This window comes from Salmo salar, chromosome ssa02, assembly GCF_905237065.1.
Source record: "Salmo salar chromosome ssa02, Ssal_v3.1, whole genome shotgun sequence".
Taxonomy (NCBI): Eukaryota; Metazoa; Chordata; class Actinopteri; order Salmoniformes; family Salmonidae; genus Salmo; species Salmo salar.
In genome coordinates, this window is record NC_059443.1 from 57,741,525 (window position 1) to 57,760,773 (window position 19,249).

A 19,249-nucleotide genomic window follows, 5' to 3' on the forward strand; every position below is an offset into this window, starting at 1 on the left:
CGGTTAGCCTCCGTTCCTCTGCTCTCTCTTCTGTTCCGTGGGCTGTTCCACTTTCAGAGCTGACGCCACCAGCAGTTGACATGTGAACGCTTCACCCAGTTAGATCATTTAAATTGGCGGTTCCCCTCCTGCGGGCGGGCCAATGGTTTGAGTCACTCACTGGTGACATGGGGGATGTGGATACTATGAATGTCTCCAAGTGTCACTGTAACTCACGAGTAACATATGAGTAAGTGTCTGACTGGCCAAATTGCATAGATTTCAACATGTGCAACCAGCAGGGGATTGGAATGTTTCCTCATGTGTTAGTTAAGCCATGGCTATCAGACGGTGATACTGAAGTGAGCATGATCTAAGTAGAAGTTTGAATGGAAACCACAGCAGTGTTAGGCTAAAGTAATAGGAAAAGCCATTAGAAATAGAGACCCCACATTCAGCATACTTATAGAGTAGTTGAGATGTGGTTCTGGGTGATGAGATTAGTTTAATTGTGATCTCACACATGGTAATTGTACGGCTGACTGCAGATGCCATCCCAACAGCTTAGCTCTCTCTCTCTCTCTCTCTCTCTCTCTCTCTCTCCGGAGGAAGCGTTTTGAGGCCAGTTGAGGACTGTAGGGTTGGTAGTATAGTATTTCGCTGTTAAAACATTGTTGGCTGCAGTTTCATCCAAAAGTGCTGTGTAGGTGTCAGAAGACCCATAAGGTTAAAAATAACCGATGGCCATATTGTTTCCATGGTAATACTATCGAATAGCATGGGGAAGTTTTGTGAGAGAGATTCTCTTTACAGTGCTACCAGCCCACTCAAAAGCAGCTGCACCCCACAGCCACAAAATAACTTACGTGGGTACACACACCACACACACACACACACCCACACCACACCACAACACACACACACACCACACCACACACACACCACACACACCCACACCCACACACCACACCACACACACACACCACACACACCACACCACACCACACACACACACACACACCACACCACACCCACACACACACAAGCTGATCTTAAATGAATGGTTTGTTTGAAGTGATTATAGATAATGGGTAGGTGGTCTTCTGGAATGGAAGACCCATCATTTTGCTGATTGTCATTGCAGGCCTGCAGGGGAGTGTTTGTTTATGACCCTAAAACGCAACCTGGAATTTACAGGCCCTTATTACCCTCCTCTGAACCACAACCCACTTACCACCCAGATACAGAGAGGAAGGAAGGTGAAAAGAAAAGTAAAACATTGGTTGTTACTTGATGCTATAGGTGTCCTAAACTGACTATGATTGAATTCACCACCCTTTCAGTGAATGGATGGAAATATTCCAGGATAGAATTGGCCCTCTGAATTAAATCCGTATCAGACAACTCAACTGTCTGAATACTATGCTGTGTATTTCTAATAGCCTATACCCACATTTGTGAGTGTTGAATTTGAATACTCTTCAGCCAAGTCTACTCACTGAGTCACATGCGCGCACTGTCTATCTGATGACATAACGTGATAAAATACCGGCGTGAGAGCCAGCTAGAGTGAGCCGAGGTTCCTCGAAGCCTTCTGTGGGTGTGGGTGGTGTTCTTACCTCGCAGCCAAAAATCCATATTTCTCTGCGCCGGAGGCACGCATGCGGCAGTGCAACGGAGCCGAAGGTGCCTGCCTGCCTGCCTGCCTGCCTACCGGCTTGAACAGTGCCAGAGTGCAGGCTGGTCCCGATCCAACTCGGGGAGCGGAGTCCGTGTGTTCCTAGAGGCTGCTGACTGTGAGACAGCGGAGTTGGGCAGCTGGCTGATCTGCGTCGCTGTAAACAACTGCGAGGGTACAAATGACGCACCTGAATTTACACTTGCGCGACTTTTGGACGGTCGACTAGACATATTTGAAGTGAGTGTTCAGTGACCGTCTGGCATGACATTTAGGCTACGCATGCTGCTTTTTGCGCAGTAGACTGAGTAGCATTATATGCTGTTTTATGCTGGGTTTTTTTTTTTACAACTATGCCTATTGCCTTGTAAAACACTGTGACGTCTTCTCTTATTCACTATTGAAGTGAGTAGCCAATTGCTTTCATTATCGCCACACACACCTCTATTCTATTTCATTTTCAGGTGAGTCACATTGGAATGAACAATCACTGCTGTCAACTTGGATAGTTGCCTGCCTGTCCGTCCCAATGAGAATTCAGTATTTCGGCAGTGAAAAATGCCGTGTCTGTCCACAGAGAGCTGGACTGAGGTGCAGGTGGGCTGTCGTATGAAATAGGAGAAGGACTTGGTGGTCACACACACCCAATTCAGTTGTTACACACACACTGTCGATCGGAGTGGCGAGACGCAGATGCGCACTCCACGGACACCCAACTCGGCACTTAACTTTTTCTCTGTGCTTGGATCTATTAAACATATTTTCTCTTCAATGAGCTTGTGAACAAACGGAGGATAGATGTTATTTTGTGGGCTAATATATTTTTCCAAATAGCCTCAAAGGACCAGGGTTGAAATAAGGATACCCAACTGTGTTTGAGACACCTGCGTTGATTAGCCTCGCTTGGGATTTCTCAAATATGGATTATGTGCGTAATGTGGCTCAAATAACAGAGAATGGATATTGCTTGTCAGTAAGGATTTAATATTGAATCGCCCAGTAGAGGACTGAGGAGAGGGGCAGCCGCAGCCTGACGATGCCGGACGCGTCTCGGGACGTGTCGGTGTATTCCTCTCCAGCAGTGGCGGCGAACGCGGAGGGAGACGAGATAGAAGTGCTGGAGAGTATCGATGTCCTTCCCGTGGCCCCAGAGGACGTAAGTCTTGAGCCATATTCATATTGTCATCAGCGTTTTTCAATTCCCTCCTAAAAACAGATCACCCTAAAGGCACATTTTTTCCCACGGTGTATTCTACAGTAGCGTATCTTTTTATTTAATTAGACAATTCAAATAATAACTCATTTTTATTTACAATGATGGCCTATGTTATGTCAGCATTATATCATACTGTGTTATGGTTGTAAGCTATGAATATTACTATGCCAGCGACCATTCTCAGACAGCTTCATAGACAGTCATTATATCATCACAGTCAACAATCCATTGACTATATGTGTTCATTACAGCTAACCGAGCAGGCGTAGCATGGCTACTACCATACATAACTGATGATGTCCTCAATTGTTCAATGATATTGATTGATTGAATGAAGGAAAGCCCTTGTAGGCTACCTGCTGACATCACTCCTTAATGACAGGTGTGTCTATCTGTTAAATGGCCCCTTTCTCTCTGAAACCTTTTCTTTCCTCTTTTCTCTCTCTCTTTCCCTCCTCGCTCCTTTCCTCTTTCCCCATCTCAGCAATGGAAATCTCTGTTCGACAAGGTATGTATAGTCGTTGCGTTACAGACTCTCTCTGTTGCATGCGCACACATGAAGGGTGTCTACCTCTGTCTTTTTATGTGAGGAACTGTTTGCTGTCCTAACTTTGTAACTTGTTACAAGTTAGCATGCGCTTTGTTACTGCTGTGTTTAGTACTAAAACTGTGACTTATGAGCTGAGCTTAATCTTCGCCCCAATACTCATAGAATAACAAGTCAACTATCCTTGCCATTATTATAAAGTCTAACTCCTGTCATTCCTGTGGTGGCGGTGAGTCGAGCCCTTGATGCCTGACGAATGGGAAGCGGAGAGCCAGATAAAAGAAGCAAGCAGGTTGTGTTGGGTGTGTCCCTCCTCCCAGTCCTCCTGACATCGACCCTCCCAAATGCATTTAGAGCAATACATAATCCTGGTTACAGTTGCCGTTGCTCCGCCTGTGGCCCTGTGGGCTGTCATGTCAGCGACAAACAAGGGGTGTGTGTGTGTTATGCGCAGGCCATCAGGTTGGCCAGACAGACGGAGTACCAGACCCCCCCCCCCGACTCGCACACCCTCTCTCCCACCACTCCATCCCACTGGAGCTGCCTCAACACCTGCCTGCTCCAGCCCGGCCGACGGGCCCTACACTCACTCCCGGGCCCTCAGAGGGGGACAAAGGAAGTATAATGGGGTTAGGGAGGGGGACGGGGGGGAAGTCAGAGACTCGTGTCAGGCTCGCTCTTTCAGGCTCTGGGAGGACTGGCCGGGGACTCGTGGGATTACGGGAAAAGGGGGTGTGGGTCTTTGGTGTGTGTGTATGTGTGAGTGTGTGTGTGTGTGGGGGGGGGGGTAGACATTGTGGACAGGCATTAAGCGGGCCTCTCAATCCACTGCCTTTATGCGGCGCGGCATCGCTTTGAATTTCTCAAGTGGCCTTCAGACTAGATGGGAGGGGGGCGAACCAAATATAGCTTATAGAAGGGGTTGCTGTCCAGTCTGGCAGCTACAAATGCCCTTTCACTCTTTTATTCCCTCCCCCCGTCCACCTCTTAAATGACCCGTTCCATTTGTCATACATTGGAAAGGTTGACCTTTAGGGTCACTCAGCTCCTCACAGTGGACACTAAGGAAGATAAATGATTGCGTGGACGGTGGACCAGAAATTGGGATTTTTTACTGATTGAATAGTTGGACGTTCAGAAATGGAGGAATAGGCCCTGCTCATTGGATGTTTAGCTCATAAATGGAGGAATAGGCCCTGCTCATTGGATGTTTAGCTCATAAATGGAGGAATAGGCCCTGCTCATTGGATGTTTAGCTCATAAATGGAGGAATAGGCCCTGCTCATTGGATGTTTAGCTCATAAATGGAGGAATAGGCCTTGCACAATGGATGTTTAGCTCATAAATGGAGGAATAGGCCTTGCACAATGGATGTTTAGCTCATAAATGGAGGAATAGGCCTTGCACAATGGATGTTTAGCTCATAAATGGAGGAATAGGCCTTGCACAATGGATGTTTAGCTCATAAATGGAGGAATAGGCCTTGCACAATGGATGTTTAGCTCATAAATGGAGGAATAGGCCTTGCACAATGGATGTTTAGTTCATAAATGGAGGAATAGGCCCTGCTCATTGGATGTTTAGCTCATAAATGGAGGAATAGGCCTTGCACAATGGATGTTTAGTTCATAAATGGAGGAATAGGCCTTGCACAATGGATGTTTAGCTCATAAATGGAGGAATAGGCCTTGCACAATGGATGTTTAGCTCATAAATGGTGGAATAGGCCTTGCACAATGGATGTTTAGCTCATAAATGGAGGAATAGGCCTTGCACAATGGATGTTTAGTTCATAAATGGCAAAGTTTGAGCCCCAGTTAGCACCGTATTTCCTATATAGTGGACTAATCTTGGACAGAGCCGTGTTCAAAAGTTGTGCACTATTTAGGGAATAGTTTGATACAGGGATGACGTTTCCCATAATTCTCTGCCTTGTCATCTCGAGAGCACAAACTGTCCATCCACATCACCCAGATTGTTTAGCTGGCCCATGTGCCAACGCCTCTTTCTAGGCTCTGTCCCAAATGCCCCCCTATTCCCTATGTAGTACACAACTTTAGACCAGAACCCTATGGGTCCTGGTCAAAAGTAGTGCACTATAAAGGGAATAGGGTGCCATTTGGGACACATACTAAATGTCTCCCAGGCTGGTGTTTTAATCAAAGGGCTGTGTGCTCTGTTCAGTACCCACACTGTCCCCCGAGAGGGCTTTGTTGCAGTGAAAGTGCTTTCTCTTCAACCAGGAAATAAGATAATAAACCTACGATAGCTATGATTTGTGTTACCCATCTAAGATCTCTAAACACACACACACACACAGACACACACACACACACACACACACACACACACACACACACACACACACACACACACACACACACACACACACACATATACTCTTCTACTACTAGCCTGATTAGTGATGATGGTGAAACCACTCAAGAAGACACAGTCTGAGTATTTGTGTCTTGCCCTCACAGATTTTCAGCTTGTTTTCCAGGATTGGACAGATGTAAGTAGGAATGTATTAAGGGCTTGTTGTTATAAATAGGATGGATCTGGAAAAATGAAACAAACAAGTTGGTGTTTTCCCTTGAAAGATGACCCAAGGGATATTTTGTTTTTATGACTGTGTAAGGCAGTGCAGTGGACATTACAAATGTTATAGTGGATATTTGTTGCGTTACCTCATCCAGTTTCCTTAGTGGTTGGTGAAGAGAGAGTAGGAGCTTATTGTGTTTCTTCCTTGTTGCGCTGACACATTTCTGTGTACAACCCAGACTGTGTACACGCTCAGTCATTATCTGGGATAGGAATGTCTCCATTAGTCACCCCCTCTTACCTTTCCATGGCAGTGCCCAGGTGAAGTCAGCACCAGACATGGAATATTAAGTCCGTATACTGATGTAAAGGGTTTGGAACTCATGGGCGAAGGAACAAATGGAGGCTAGCCTGCTTGCTAATGTTACAACTCTCTGGCTGACCTTTGAATGACTTAAACACAAGCTCTTAACACCATCTTATTTGAGTCACAGAGTACATACCATAGAAATAGAATCTATAGAACAGTTCCCAGCACTATCTACAGATGATATTTCTATGGTACAGACTGTGACTGAACCATTGACCAGTAACAGAGAAAACCTGTGTTGAAGGAGTGCTGTGCGATAACACTTGTTCTGCAGGTTCCAATCCCATTATTACCCCATCTGCCTTCCCTGTGTGTCCCCACAATGGCCAGTCGTCCCCACACTGCGCCCTTTGTGTTGACGTGTGCCACTGTACTGTACACACACAATCCTGCTCTGCCTGCCTCTGACCTGTTAAGACACCAACAGGCACGCGTCCAGAACAGAGGGAATTATGGGGATTAAGACTTTTCACATGGGCACACAGTGTACACCACAGGAGGTTGGTGGCACCTTAATTGGGGAGGACGGGGTATTTGGTAATGGCTGGAGCGGAATGGGTGGAATGGTGTCAAATACATTAATTAAACACATGGTTTCCATGTGTTTGATTCCATTCCAGCCATTATTATGAGCCCTCCTCCCCTCAGCAGCCTCCACTGGTGTACACACATCCAGTTGTTTTAACCAGGATCCTGTCACATTACACGCTACTGTAACGACTGTCGGTGCGAGGGCACCAAAGCGCAGCGTGTTGAGTGCTCATGATGACTTTTATTTTAACACAGAACACTAAAGAAAATAACAAAAGCGAAAACCATCAGCTCACAGTCCTGTCAGGTACATAGACTAAACAGAATACATCTAGCCACAAACACAGGTGGAAAAAAACCCTACTTAAGTATGATCTCCAATTAGAGACGAGGACCAGCTGCCTCTAATTGGAGATCATCCCAAAAAACAACAACATAGAAATAGAAAACTAGAACTAAACATAGATATAGAAAAACACAAAACACCCCCTGTCACACCCTGACCTACTCTACCATAGAAAATAACATCTTACTATGCTCAGGACGTGACAGCTACAGTGAACTAGGGACATGAACCAGTCAAATGCTCTTTGATCGGAGTGGGGACCCACCTGTTCTTAGTGTGTGTGTGTGTGTGTGTGTGTGTGTGTGTGTGTCATGCCTCTCAATCTGGGCTCTTTATCTCATGCTGTTGTATGTGTCAATGAGCATGTGAAGTTGAGCGTGGCTGCCATTGACAGAATAGGAAGGCAGGCAGCCATAATTTCGGGAATCTTTTGTTTAGCGCCACTCCCTCGGTCCCCACATGGTACAGCTGCCAGCCTCTCAACCCTGTCATTTCTCTCCTCTCCATTGTCATGACTCAGAGGGTTGATTGTCAACAGTCCAGGTAATTGTCACTAATTGGGTTTGAGCCAAAATGGTGGCCCTGGTCTGATTGTAGGGTTGCCATACGTCCTTTCTCATCCTATTTCTCTCAGCATTTAGGTGTTTACTTTCTGTTAGTTCCCCAAACTTGCATCTGTATGTGTTGATGCTGGTTTACCAAACCTCCTCTCTGCCCCTCCCAAACCACTGTTCTCTCAGTATTGAGGTTTTCATCATAGAGATAGATCAGTCTATATGTATAACTCTATATGTAGGCTATAGTCTATCTTTTTATTTAGAGACCCAATCTGTTTGCATCTCTCTTACTGGACTCTAAAGGATTTAAATACATTTCCTTATTTCTCTAATGAAAGGGAGTTCCAGTCAGTAAGTTGTGAACAGCTCTTTTATGTTGCGCTATAAATAGCCCCTCCCCTGCCTGTCGATAGACAGAAAGATGTGCTGCTGCTTCAGTCATAATTGACTGCGGACTGCAGTGTGTACACATGGAGAGATGAAAGATGGCAGCACAAAATGAACGTGTATCTTTTGATGGTTCAGTGCTATGTGCTCTACCCACATGGTGCAGGGTGGTCCCCTCTGTTTGTGTGTGTATATATGTGTGTGTGTTTGTGTGTGTGTGCGTACAGCATATGTTTGTTTAATGTGTATTTGTTTGTGTATGAGTGTGTGACTGTGTGTACATACATTATGTCCCTATGTTTGTCTTCGATATGTTAATCCGTTAGAGGGGGTCAGCGGGGTGGAATCGATGCCAGTGAGTGGTACTCTGTGGAGACTGGTTGACTCTGTGTGTGACTGTGTGGATGTAGGGACACGCCAGCTGTCAGTGCAGAGACCCTGTGTGTGTGTGTGTGTGTGTGTGTGTGTGTGTGTGTGTGTGTGTGTGTGACTGTGTGGATGTGTGTGTGTGTGTGTGTGTGTGTGTCGTCGTCCCCCACCCCCCCAGTTCTCTCTGTTTAGTTTTTCGGCCGATTTGGCTGCGGTTTCTACAGTGAAGTGGATAGCATTGCAGAGGAGAGGAGAGTACCCATCATCCACTTACAGGCTCTCTTAAGTTCACTGCCGCTTGAGTACGTTTACATACACTTCAGTAGGTTACTGCAGGGGTCTGATGGGGTGACATCCTGTTAGTGACATCCTGTTAGTGACATCCTGTTAGTGACATCCTCTGGGTTTTTGTTAACTTGAGTTATTACACTCAGTGTATCATTCCCTTTTTACGCTCAGTGAAAGTTCATCCTCTTAATTTCTCTCTGACTGTGGGAGCAAGTTACATGTCACTCATAGCTCCCAGTCTAGCCCATAAGTTGAGTACAGTCGTAGAACCTAACCTGCAGTGTCTGCAATATTTTAGTGAATTCCCCTGCTTCCACAGAAACCCTTGACCTACCGGTCAAGATTCCCCGAACTTGGGAGCAGGCGGAGGTGCTAAACGGCTCCTATTTCAGCTTGTCACTCAGATCTATTGGGATCATAGACACTAAGGTCCTTTCATTCCTTATGGCTGAAACTGTGATACCTTCCCACAGGTTGTGGTTACAGGGGATACTATACTGGGAGAGTCCTCTCCTGGCAGGGACCCACCACTCTGCTCTAAACGCCTGGGGGCCTGCAGTATGTGTGGGTTTCATGCCTTTTGTGCAAAAGTCTTTTCGTGGTCTTTGTATTTGTTGGAGTTTCTACGTTTTACTCACTGGGTTTGTGTGTATTTCTTGTGAAAGTGTGTGTTTGTGAGAGTGTGTGTATCAGGGTTCCGGACCAGTTATACATTACATTACATTACATTTAAGTCATTTAGCAGACGCTCTTATCCAGAGCGACTTACAAAATGGTGCATTCACCTTATGATATCCAGTGGAACAACCACTTTACAATAGTGCATCTAAATCTTTTAAGGGGGGGGGTTAGAAGGATTACTTTATCCTATCCCAGGTATTCCTTAAAGAGGTGGGGTTTCAGGTGTCTCCGGAAGGTGGTGATTGACTCCGCTGTCCTGGCGTCGTGAGGGAGCTTGTTCCACCATTGGGGTGCCAGAGCAGCGAACAGTTTTGACTGGGCTGAGCGGGAACTGTGCTTCCTCAGAGGTAGGGGGGCCAGCAGGCCAGTGGTGGATGAACGCAGTGCCCTTGTTTGGGTGTAGGGCCTGATCAGAGCCTGAAGGTATGGAGGTGCCGTTCCCTTCACAGCTCCGTAGGCAAGCACCATGGTCTTGTAGCGGATGCGAGCTTCAACTGGAAGCCAGTGGAGAGAGCGGAGGAGCGGGGTGACGTGAGAGAACTTGGGAAGGTTGAACACCAGACGGGCTGCGGCGTTCTGGATGAGTTGTAGGGGTTTAATGGCACAGGCAGGGAGCCCAGCCAACAGCGAGTTGCAGTAATCCAGACGGGAGATGACAAGTGCCTGGATTAGGACCTGCGCCGCTTCCTGTGTGAGGCAGGGTCGTACTCTGCGAATGTTGTAGAGCACGAACCTACAGGATCGGGTCACCGCCTTGATGTTAGTGGAGAACGACAGGGTGTTGTCCAGGATCACGCCAAGGTTCTTAGCACTCTGGGAGGAGGACACAAGGGAGTTGTCAGCCGTGATGGCGAGATCATGGAACGGGCAGTCCTTCCCCGGGAGGAAGAGCAGCTCCGTCTTGCCGAGGTTCAGCTTGAGCTGGTGATCCGTCATCCACACTGATATGTCTGACAGACATGCAGAGATGCGATTCGCCGCCTGGTTATCAGAAGGGGGAAAGGAGAAGATTAATTGTGTGTCGTCTGCATAGCAATGATAGGAGAGACCATGTGAGGATATGACAGAGCCAAGTGACTTGGTGTATAGCGAGAATAGGATATTCTCTTATACTGGGGTTTAGGTGAGATAAAAGGTCTAGTGCAGTGGTAATCAACCTTTTCTGAGTCAGGATCACTTTCTGAGTCAGGATCACTTTCTGAGTCAAAATGCAAGCGAGATCTATACTAATTGCTACCAATACTGTAGTTTCACAGACATTTTGTTGCATTTGTATACTGTATTTCAATGCAAATTCAGGGGCACTTCTGAAATACTTTGGAACACCCTCTGGCACTGGCCAGAATGAGGAGCCATTCTTCTCCTCAGCCACACAGGTGTCTTCACAAATGTTGTCTGAGCCTGAGGATGAGGATGAAGACCCATTTGCTTCCACTTATCCCCAGCAGGATTCTTCAGGTGTGTTTGTGCGCACGCGCACGTGTGTGTGTGTGTGCATCCCTGCATAACATGAACAAAATAAATAATTTCCCTTTTGCAAAGTTTTAAGTTTCCATATTGAAGGTAACAATGATTTTATTATTACTGGGTATGTATGTGGGATGTTCCACCACTATAAATGCTGTGAATAATGTGTGTAAACGAATGCCCGTGTGCTCTCCATTAGAAATCCCTGTAGCAGCATCCTCACCAAATCCTGCTGCTGAGGATGAACCACTGTCTACAGTGGCTGACTGGCCTTCAGTTCTGACTGACAGAATTCAGACACAACTAGTTTGCAGAGGACCAAGTCAGGTACCACCTAACTTTGTTTTCCCAAGGAATGAGAGTGATGGAAGAAGTTGCCACCACCAGTATTTCAGGAAGACCTTGGTGAGTGGTGAGAAAATCCCTAGAAGTTGGTTGGTGTATTCTGAAAGAAACAAAAGCCTCTTCTGCTTCTGCTGCAAACTCTTTTCTAAGAAGAAAATTAATTTAGCAAACTCAGGACTGACAGACTGGAAACATGAAAGTTCTTTGCTGACTTCATACGGCATCAGTCCAGAACACCAACACTGCATGAAAACATGGAAAGAACTGGCAATGAGACTCACAAAAGGGGAAACAATTGATAAGCATGAGATGGCACTTATGGAGGCTGTGAGGATAAGATGGAGAGAGGTGTTGACACATCTGACTGCTATTGTGTAGTCTCTGGCAATTAGCAATCTGGCACAAAGGTGACACACAGGAACACTGTACTCTCCATCAAATGGACATTTCCTCAATGAGGTTGAACTGATGGCACAATTTGATCCAGTCATGAAAGAGCACCTTAAACGTGTGCAAAAAGGGACCTCGAGTCACACCACCAGCTACCTTGGCCACCAAATACAGAATGAATTGATTTGTTGAGTAGCAAGGTCATTTCAATAACAGTGAGTGACATCAAGCTGGCAGAATTCTTCTCTATCATTCTAGATTGCACCTCAGACACACTGAACAGTTGTCAGTTGTGATTAGAATTGTATCACTGAAGGAGGAGCCCCACATAAAGGAACATTTTATGGGGTTTTTGGAGGCAGAGGAGTCCACGGGCCAACATTTGGCATCCCTGATTCTCAAAAGATTAGAGGAGCTAAAAATGCCTTTTGAGGACTGCAGAGGACAGTCTTATGATAACGTGGCCAACATGAGAGGCAAAAACAAAGGTGTCCAAGCCAGACTCCTGGAAATGAATCCAAGAGCTTTATTTGTGCCATGTGGGGCTCACACATTGAACCTGGTTGTGGCTGATGCTGCTAAAGGTTCTGTCGATGCCACAGGTTACTTTGGCATCTTATACAAACTGTACACCTTGTTCTCAGCCTCCACACAGTGATGGGCCATCCTGAAAAAACACGTGGACATCACTTTGACGATGTGGACTGAGACGAGGTGGGAGAGTAAAGTTAAGAGTGTCGAGGCACTGAGGTATCAGGCAGCAGCGGGGAGAGAGGGTTGAGGTGAGGGATCAAAACAAAGACCCCATGATATAGACTGAGGCCCAGTCCTTGTCAGAGGTGGGATCATACCGCTTCAGCATCTGTACAGTGGTGCGGTATGACATCTGGAGCCAGATCCAACATGTGAGAAGCTGATGCAGTCTCCCAGTATGCATGTGGATGTTGCAGTCAGTCTTCTCAGAAAGACAGAGAGAGGTCTCAGCAACTACAGGGCATCAGGCTTTATGACGGCACAAACGTCAGCCAAGGATATTTGCGAGGGATCTGAATGTAGAGGCCGTTCTACGTCAAAAAAAGTCTGAGGTCCACAAAGCAGCACTTTTCATACGAATCATTTGATGAGCCTTTGAGTGATGCTCTGCAGAAGCTGGAGGTGACATTTTTCAATGTCGTTGTTGATGCTGCAACCTCAGCCCAGAAAGATTTTCCACATTGGAAAATGTGGGAGAGAAGTTTGGAGTGCTGACAACCTTACAAAGTCTCTCAAATGAGGAGCTGACAGAACAATGTGAGGCCCTTAGTATGACACTGCACAATAAAGAACACTCAGACTTGGATGGCAGAGAGCTTGCACAGGAACTGAAGAACTTGCCTGACTTGCCATCGAAGACCATGACCCTGCTTGAGCTGCTGATATTTATACACGAAAGGGAGCTCTCAGAAATGTATCCAAATTTGTGGACTGCTCTCAGAATTTGACCGTAGCTGAAGCAGAGAGGAGATTTTCAAAGCTGAAGCTCATCAAATCCTACCTGAGGTCCACCATGTCACAGGAACACCTTAGTGGCCTTGCTGTCATCAGTATTAACCATGCAATTGCTGGGCAGATTTCTTATGATGATGTAATTGATGACTTTGCATCAAGGAAGGCAAGAAAGGTCAGGGTTTAGATGGCAGTTGTGCAATTTAGTTTGTGTGTTTCTTGTTTGAAGTGCAATAGTGTAATAATCAGGTTCTCTTCTTTATAACTGTGTTATTCTATTTGTGTATTTGTGTGATATAGGATTTGTGCAATTTAGTTTTATTTGTGTGTTTTGTTGTTAGCAATAGGGTAATAGTGTAATAAATTGATTCTCTTTTTTATTTGTATTTATATACTACAATTTGTTTCTATTTGTCTTTGTTACTTCTTTTTTTTATGAGACTTATTTTTGTATATATTTGTATATAGTTTTAAATGTTATGCTTATTTGTGTTGTTCCAAATGTCTGAATAAAAATTACAGTTAGTGCAGAATGGTGCTTTTTGGGGGGGGGGTTCGCCCAGGGAGCCATACTAGAACCGCCACTGCCTGACAATGTTGTTCTTCTCAGACCGTTTAGAAATGATATTACAACATTTTAGGTATATGATCACACTGGTAATATATTTGTTCTTGTACTTATGAGGTACAGCTGAGTGAGCATAATCATTTCCTTTTTTTTTACTGGACTGATGACCTGCATCTGATGGTTAGTCTGAGGGGAGGGAGGGCGCAGCGGTGAGGCTGCCTCTCACCCGACTCACCGTCCCTTCGCTCTCCCTCCCTCTGGGGACACAGTCTTCTGTTGATGGCGAAACTCAAGTCGCACTGCATTATTTCTGCCTCATGCACCAATTCACGTTGTTACTCCGATGACCAGAGAAAGTGAAATATTCATTGATATTAAAAAAGTCAAGCAGGAAGCTGCTAATAATAACAACGTAAGCTTATGGAAACACTTTGCTACTCATTCATTGCAGCTGTAGTGCTGGTTGTAGTGCTAGTCGAAGTAGGGAGAACGTGCATTTCATGGCTTTTAAAAGTGTTGAACAAAGTGTTGACAGTGCTGAATAACAACTTAAACATGAACATACTCATAAAAACAGCAGCTCTTTACTGTATTCGTTGACAGTCTCTCTCTAGTCATGGTTTTAAAAGTTTAGAAATCTCACAGAATCAACTTTGCTGTGTGCTCGAGGCTTCTTTTTAGTCTATGGCTCGAGGAAACTGCAGACACAGTGATCTGAGCTATCTGATTGGCCAGCAGTAGGTCTATAAGTGCGCGTGATTTGCTCTCCGGGCCTGCTGGGTAGGCGTAGTTCTACCTTCAGACACATGAGATGGTTCAAAATGGGAACACTTTGCCATTTCGGCACTAAGACTGCTTTAACAAGTGCACCTACTGCCAACAGCGCGACTTTATATAATAAAGAAATATATAGGAACGAAAGGCCACAGAGTTTCTAAACCCAGAGACGCAACATCGCTAGACTTCCAGGAATGCTTGTGAAGCAGACTAAGCAGACCAGGCCGGGGTTTGGGGTTTGAGAAGTCAATGAGAGAAGTGAAAAATTCTTCCTTAGTTGTTCATTTTCTCATAATCTAAAGGCTCAACCTAGATTCACGCCAGTGTCTTTGAACATGTTATTGCTCCAACTTCGTGAAACTGAACAACTGACACCATTTTATTTTTGTCAAAAACAACTTAGGGCCTCCTGAGTGGCTCAGCAGTGCTAGAGGAGTCACTACAGATTAGGGTTCGAGCCTGGGCTGCGTCGCAGCCGGCCGTGACCGGGAGACCCATGAGGCGGTGCACTATTGGCACCGCCTCACGGGTTAGGGGAGGGTTTGGCCGGCTAGGATGTCCTTGTCCCATCGCGCTCTAGGAACTCCTGTGGCGGGCCGGGAGCATGCACGCTGACACGGTCGCCAGTTGGACGGTGTTTCCTCCGACACATTGGTGCTGCTGGCTTCCGGGTTAAAAGCAAGCAATGTGTCAAGAAGCAGTGTGGCTTGGCAGGGTCGTGTTTTCGAGGACGCATGGCTCTCGACCTTCGCCTCCCCCGAGTCCGTACGTGAGTTGCAACGATGGGACAAGACTGTAACTACCAATTGGATATCTCAATATTTGGGGTAAAAAAATAAAACACTTTATATATCGAAGGAGTGCCTTTGATTTGATGGCCTGCAGATGTGCAGTTTGCCACTAGACGACCATTAGACCCAACAACGTGTTTCTGCAGCTAGCCTACAAGTGTGGGATTCTGGGATTTCTATTGGAGAAGCAGTTTTAGCCTATCTTCATACTGTACTGTCTTTGGCAAGGCTTTATCGTTGTTGTTTTTTACAGAAATGTTTTGTGATCGACTAGGAATGCCTTGGCGCCCGCTGGTCTAGTGAATCAGCACACACACACACACACACACACACACACACACAGAGGGTCTGTCTCTGTGACACATTCCTGCACCACAAACCCTACTGGTTCAACACCGAAGCAATGCAGGTGGACTGTTGACACTGCAACAATAAACAGTGTGTTTACCCATCCATGTGGTGGACAGATTTGTGTATATGTGTGTGAACAGATTTCTGTCTCCCATCGCCCATCCTCACTCAAGCACTTCCCATTAGTGGCTGTGCCGCGTGTACAACTCAACATCTTCCAATATCAGACTCTTCTATCTTCTCCCTCGGTAGAACAATTGAGTGTTTATTGAGACAGATGGTACATTGACTACACGGACAAACAGAGGCTGCAGACAAAACCTCTGCAGATGTTTCTCTCTCTGACTGGTTAATGCGTAACATTGACGATGCAGCATTATGCATTTAAACACTAAACCAGCATGTGTGTGTGCGTATGTGACTGTGTGTGTAGGCCTTTAATTTAAACCTCAAACCAGTGTAACTGAATACTTCCCTTGTGTTCACCAGGCCAGGAAGCAGTCCGCTTTAAAACACCTCACGGTCTACCTGTGTGTATCGTCTCCCTAGATATTACTCTAGTGTTGAAGTGAGGACAGCTGACGGTTTAGATTAAATAAAACGAGTGGCAGGCAATTCAAAGGTTTCCTGCCGTGACTTTTCCTTCCACTCACAAACCTTTTCCTCCCACTCACAAACTCACTCTAAAAGGCTAAACTGACCCTTTTTCAATACTCCTAGTCTGAGACTCATACTTGGTCTGTATCTTCCGTATTCTACCTCAGTAGCACTATTTCCTGCTTTGGCTGACACATCAAATCAAATTTTATTTGTCACATGCGCCGAATACAACAGGTGTAGACTTTACTTTACTTACAAGCCCTTAACCAACAATGCAGTTTTAAGAAAAACCTAAAACAAAAAGTAAGAGATAAGAATAACAAATAATTAAAGAGCAGCAGTAAATAGCAATAGCGGGGCTATATTAAATGTTTTTATTTCTTATTTCACCTTTATTTAACCAGGTATGCCAGTTGAGAACACGTTCTCATTTACAACTGCGACCTGGCCAAGATAAAGCAAAGCAGTGCGACAAAAACAACAACACAGAGTTACACATAGGATAAACAAACGTACAATAACACAATAGAAAAATGTATATACAGTGTGTGCAAATGTATTAAGATTAGGGAGGTAAGGCAATAAATAGGCCATAGAGGCGAAATTATTACAATTAGCATTAACACTGGAGTGATAGATGTGCAGATGATGATGTGCAAGTAGAGATACTGGGGTGCAAAAGAGCAAAAAAATAACAATATGGGGATGAGGTAGTTGGGTGGGCTATTTCCAGATGGGCTGTGTACAGGGGCAGTGATCGGTAAGCTGCTCTGACAGCTGATGCTTAACGGTAGTGAGGGAGATATAAGTCTCCAGCTTCAGTGATTTTTGCAATTCTTTCCAGTCATTGGCAGAAGAGAACTGGAAGGAAAGGCGACCAAAGGTAGTGTTGGCTTTGGGGATGACCAGTGAAATATACCTGCTGGAGCGCGTGCTAAGGGGTTGGTGTTGCTATGGTGACCAATGAGCTGAGATAAGGCGGGGCTTTACCTAGCAAAGACTTATAGATGACCTGGAGCCAGTGGGTTTGGCGACGAATATGTAGCGAGGGCCAGCCAACGAGAGCATACAGGTCGCAGTGGTGGGTAGTATATGAGGCTTTGGTGATTAAGTACATGTAGGTAGAGTTATTAAAGTGGCTATGCATAGATAATAACAGAGAGTAGCAGCAGCGTGGGGGGGGGAACAATAGGGCCTTAGCTTAGTGATGAGCTTTGAGGGCACTATGGTGTTGAACGCTGAGCTGTAATCAATGAATAGCATTCTCACATAGATTTTCCTTTTGTCCAGGTGGGAAAGGGCAGTGTGGAGTGCAATAGAGATTGAATCATCTGTGGATCTGTTGGTGCGATATGCAAATTGGAGTGGGTCTAGGGTTTCTGGGATAATGGTGTTGATGTGAGCCATGACCAGCCTTTCAAAGCATTTCATGGCTACAGACGTGAGTGCTATGGGTTGGTAGTCATTTAGGCTGGTTACCTTAGTGTTCTTGGGCACAGGGACTATGGTGGTCTGCTTGAAACATGTTGGTATTACAGACTCAAACAGGAAGAGGTTGAAAATGTCAGTGAAGACACTTGTCAGCTCATGCTCGGAGTACACGTCCTGGTAATCCGTCTGGCCCAGCGGCCTTGTGAATGTTCACCTGTTTAAAGGTCTTACTCACATCGGCTGCGGAGAGCGTGATCACACAGTCGTCCGGAACAGCTGATGCTCTCATGCATGAGTCAGTGTTACTTGCCTCGAAGAGAGCATAGAAGTTATTTAGCTCGTCTGGTAGGGACGTGTCACTGGACAGCTCTCGGATGTGATTCCCTTTGTAGTCTGTAATAGTTTGCAACCCCTCCACATCCACCGAGCGTCAGAGCCGATGTAGTACGATTCGATCTTATTCTTGTATTGACGCTTTGCTTGTTTGATGGTTTGTCGGCGGGCATAGCCGGATTTCTTATAAGCTTCCACGTTAGAGTCCCGCTCCTTGAAAGCGGCAACTCTAGCCTTTAGCTCAGTGCGAGTGTTGCCTGTAATCCATGGCTTCTGTTTGGGGTATGTACGTACAGTCATTGTGGGGACGACATCCTCCATGCACTTACTGATAAAGCCAGTGGCTTATGGGATGTGCTCCTCAATGCCATTGGAAGAATCCTGGAACATATTCCAGTCTGTGCTAGCAAAACAGTCCTGTAGTTTAGCATCTGCTTCATCTGACCATTTTTTTATAGACCGAGTTACTGGTGCTTCCTGCTTTAATTTTGGCTTGTAAGCAGGAATCAGGAGGATAGAGTTATGGTCAGATTTGCCAAGTGGTGGGCGAGGGAGAGCTTTGTACCCGTCTCTGTGTGTGGAGTAAAGGTGGTCTAGAATTCTTTCCGCTCTGGTTGCACATTTAACATGCTGATAGAAATTAGGTCAAACTGATTTAAGTTTCCCTGCATTAAAGTTCCCGGCCACTAGAAACGCCACCTCTGGATGAGCGTTTTACTGTTTGCTTATGGCGGAATACAGCTCACTGAGTGTGGTTTTAGTGCCAGCCTCGTTCTGTGGTGGTATGTAGACAGCTACGACAAATACAGTTAAACTCTCTAGGTAGATAGTGTGGTCTGCAGCTTATCATGAGATACTCTACCTCAGGCGAGCAAAACCTTGAGACTTCCTTAGATATCGTGCACCAGCTGTTGTTTACATAAATGCATAGGCCCCCGCCCCGTGTCTTACCAGAGGCTGCTGTTCTGTCCTGTCAATAGAGTGTATAACCCGCCAGCTGTATGTTCTTATTGTCGTCGTTCAGTCACGACTCTGTGAAACATAAGATATTATAGTTTTTAATGTCCCGTTGGTAGGATATACGTGCTTTCAGTTTATCCCATTTATTTTCCAGCGATTGAACGTTAGCTAGCAGAATGGAAGGCAAGGGCAGATTAGCCACTCGTCGCCTGATCCTCACAAGGCATCCCGATCTCTTTCCGCGAAAGCTACGTTTTC

General features: G+C 45.7%; 1 protein-coding gene across 2 annotated transcripts in view; it reads left to right on the forward strand.

Annotated features, from left to right (window-relative positions):
• Positions 1 to 1,486: 1,486 nt before the first annotated feature.
• Positions 1,487 to 19,249, forward strand: part of LOC106587245 (rhomboid-related protein 3) — a 64,311-nt gene continuing 46,548 nt past the window's right edge. Inside the window, exons 1-3 of one of the 2 annotated variants that reach the window (XM_014175462.2) lie at positions 1,488 to 1,897; positions 2,122 to 2,813; positions 3,358 to 3,381. In XM_014175462.2, the coding sequence (XP_014030937.1) occupies positions 2,694 to 2,813; positions 3,358 to 3,381 (144 nt within the window). In that variant the 5' untranslated portion in view covers positions 1,488 to 1,897; positions 2,122 to 2,693. Of the gene's footprint in view, positions 2,814 to 3,357; positions 3,382 to 19,249 lie in introns of both variants that reach the window. The other variant, XM_014175472.2, reaches the window with a different exon arrangement.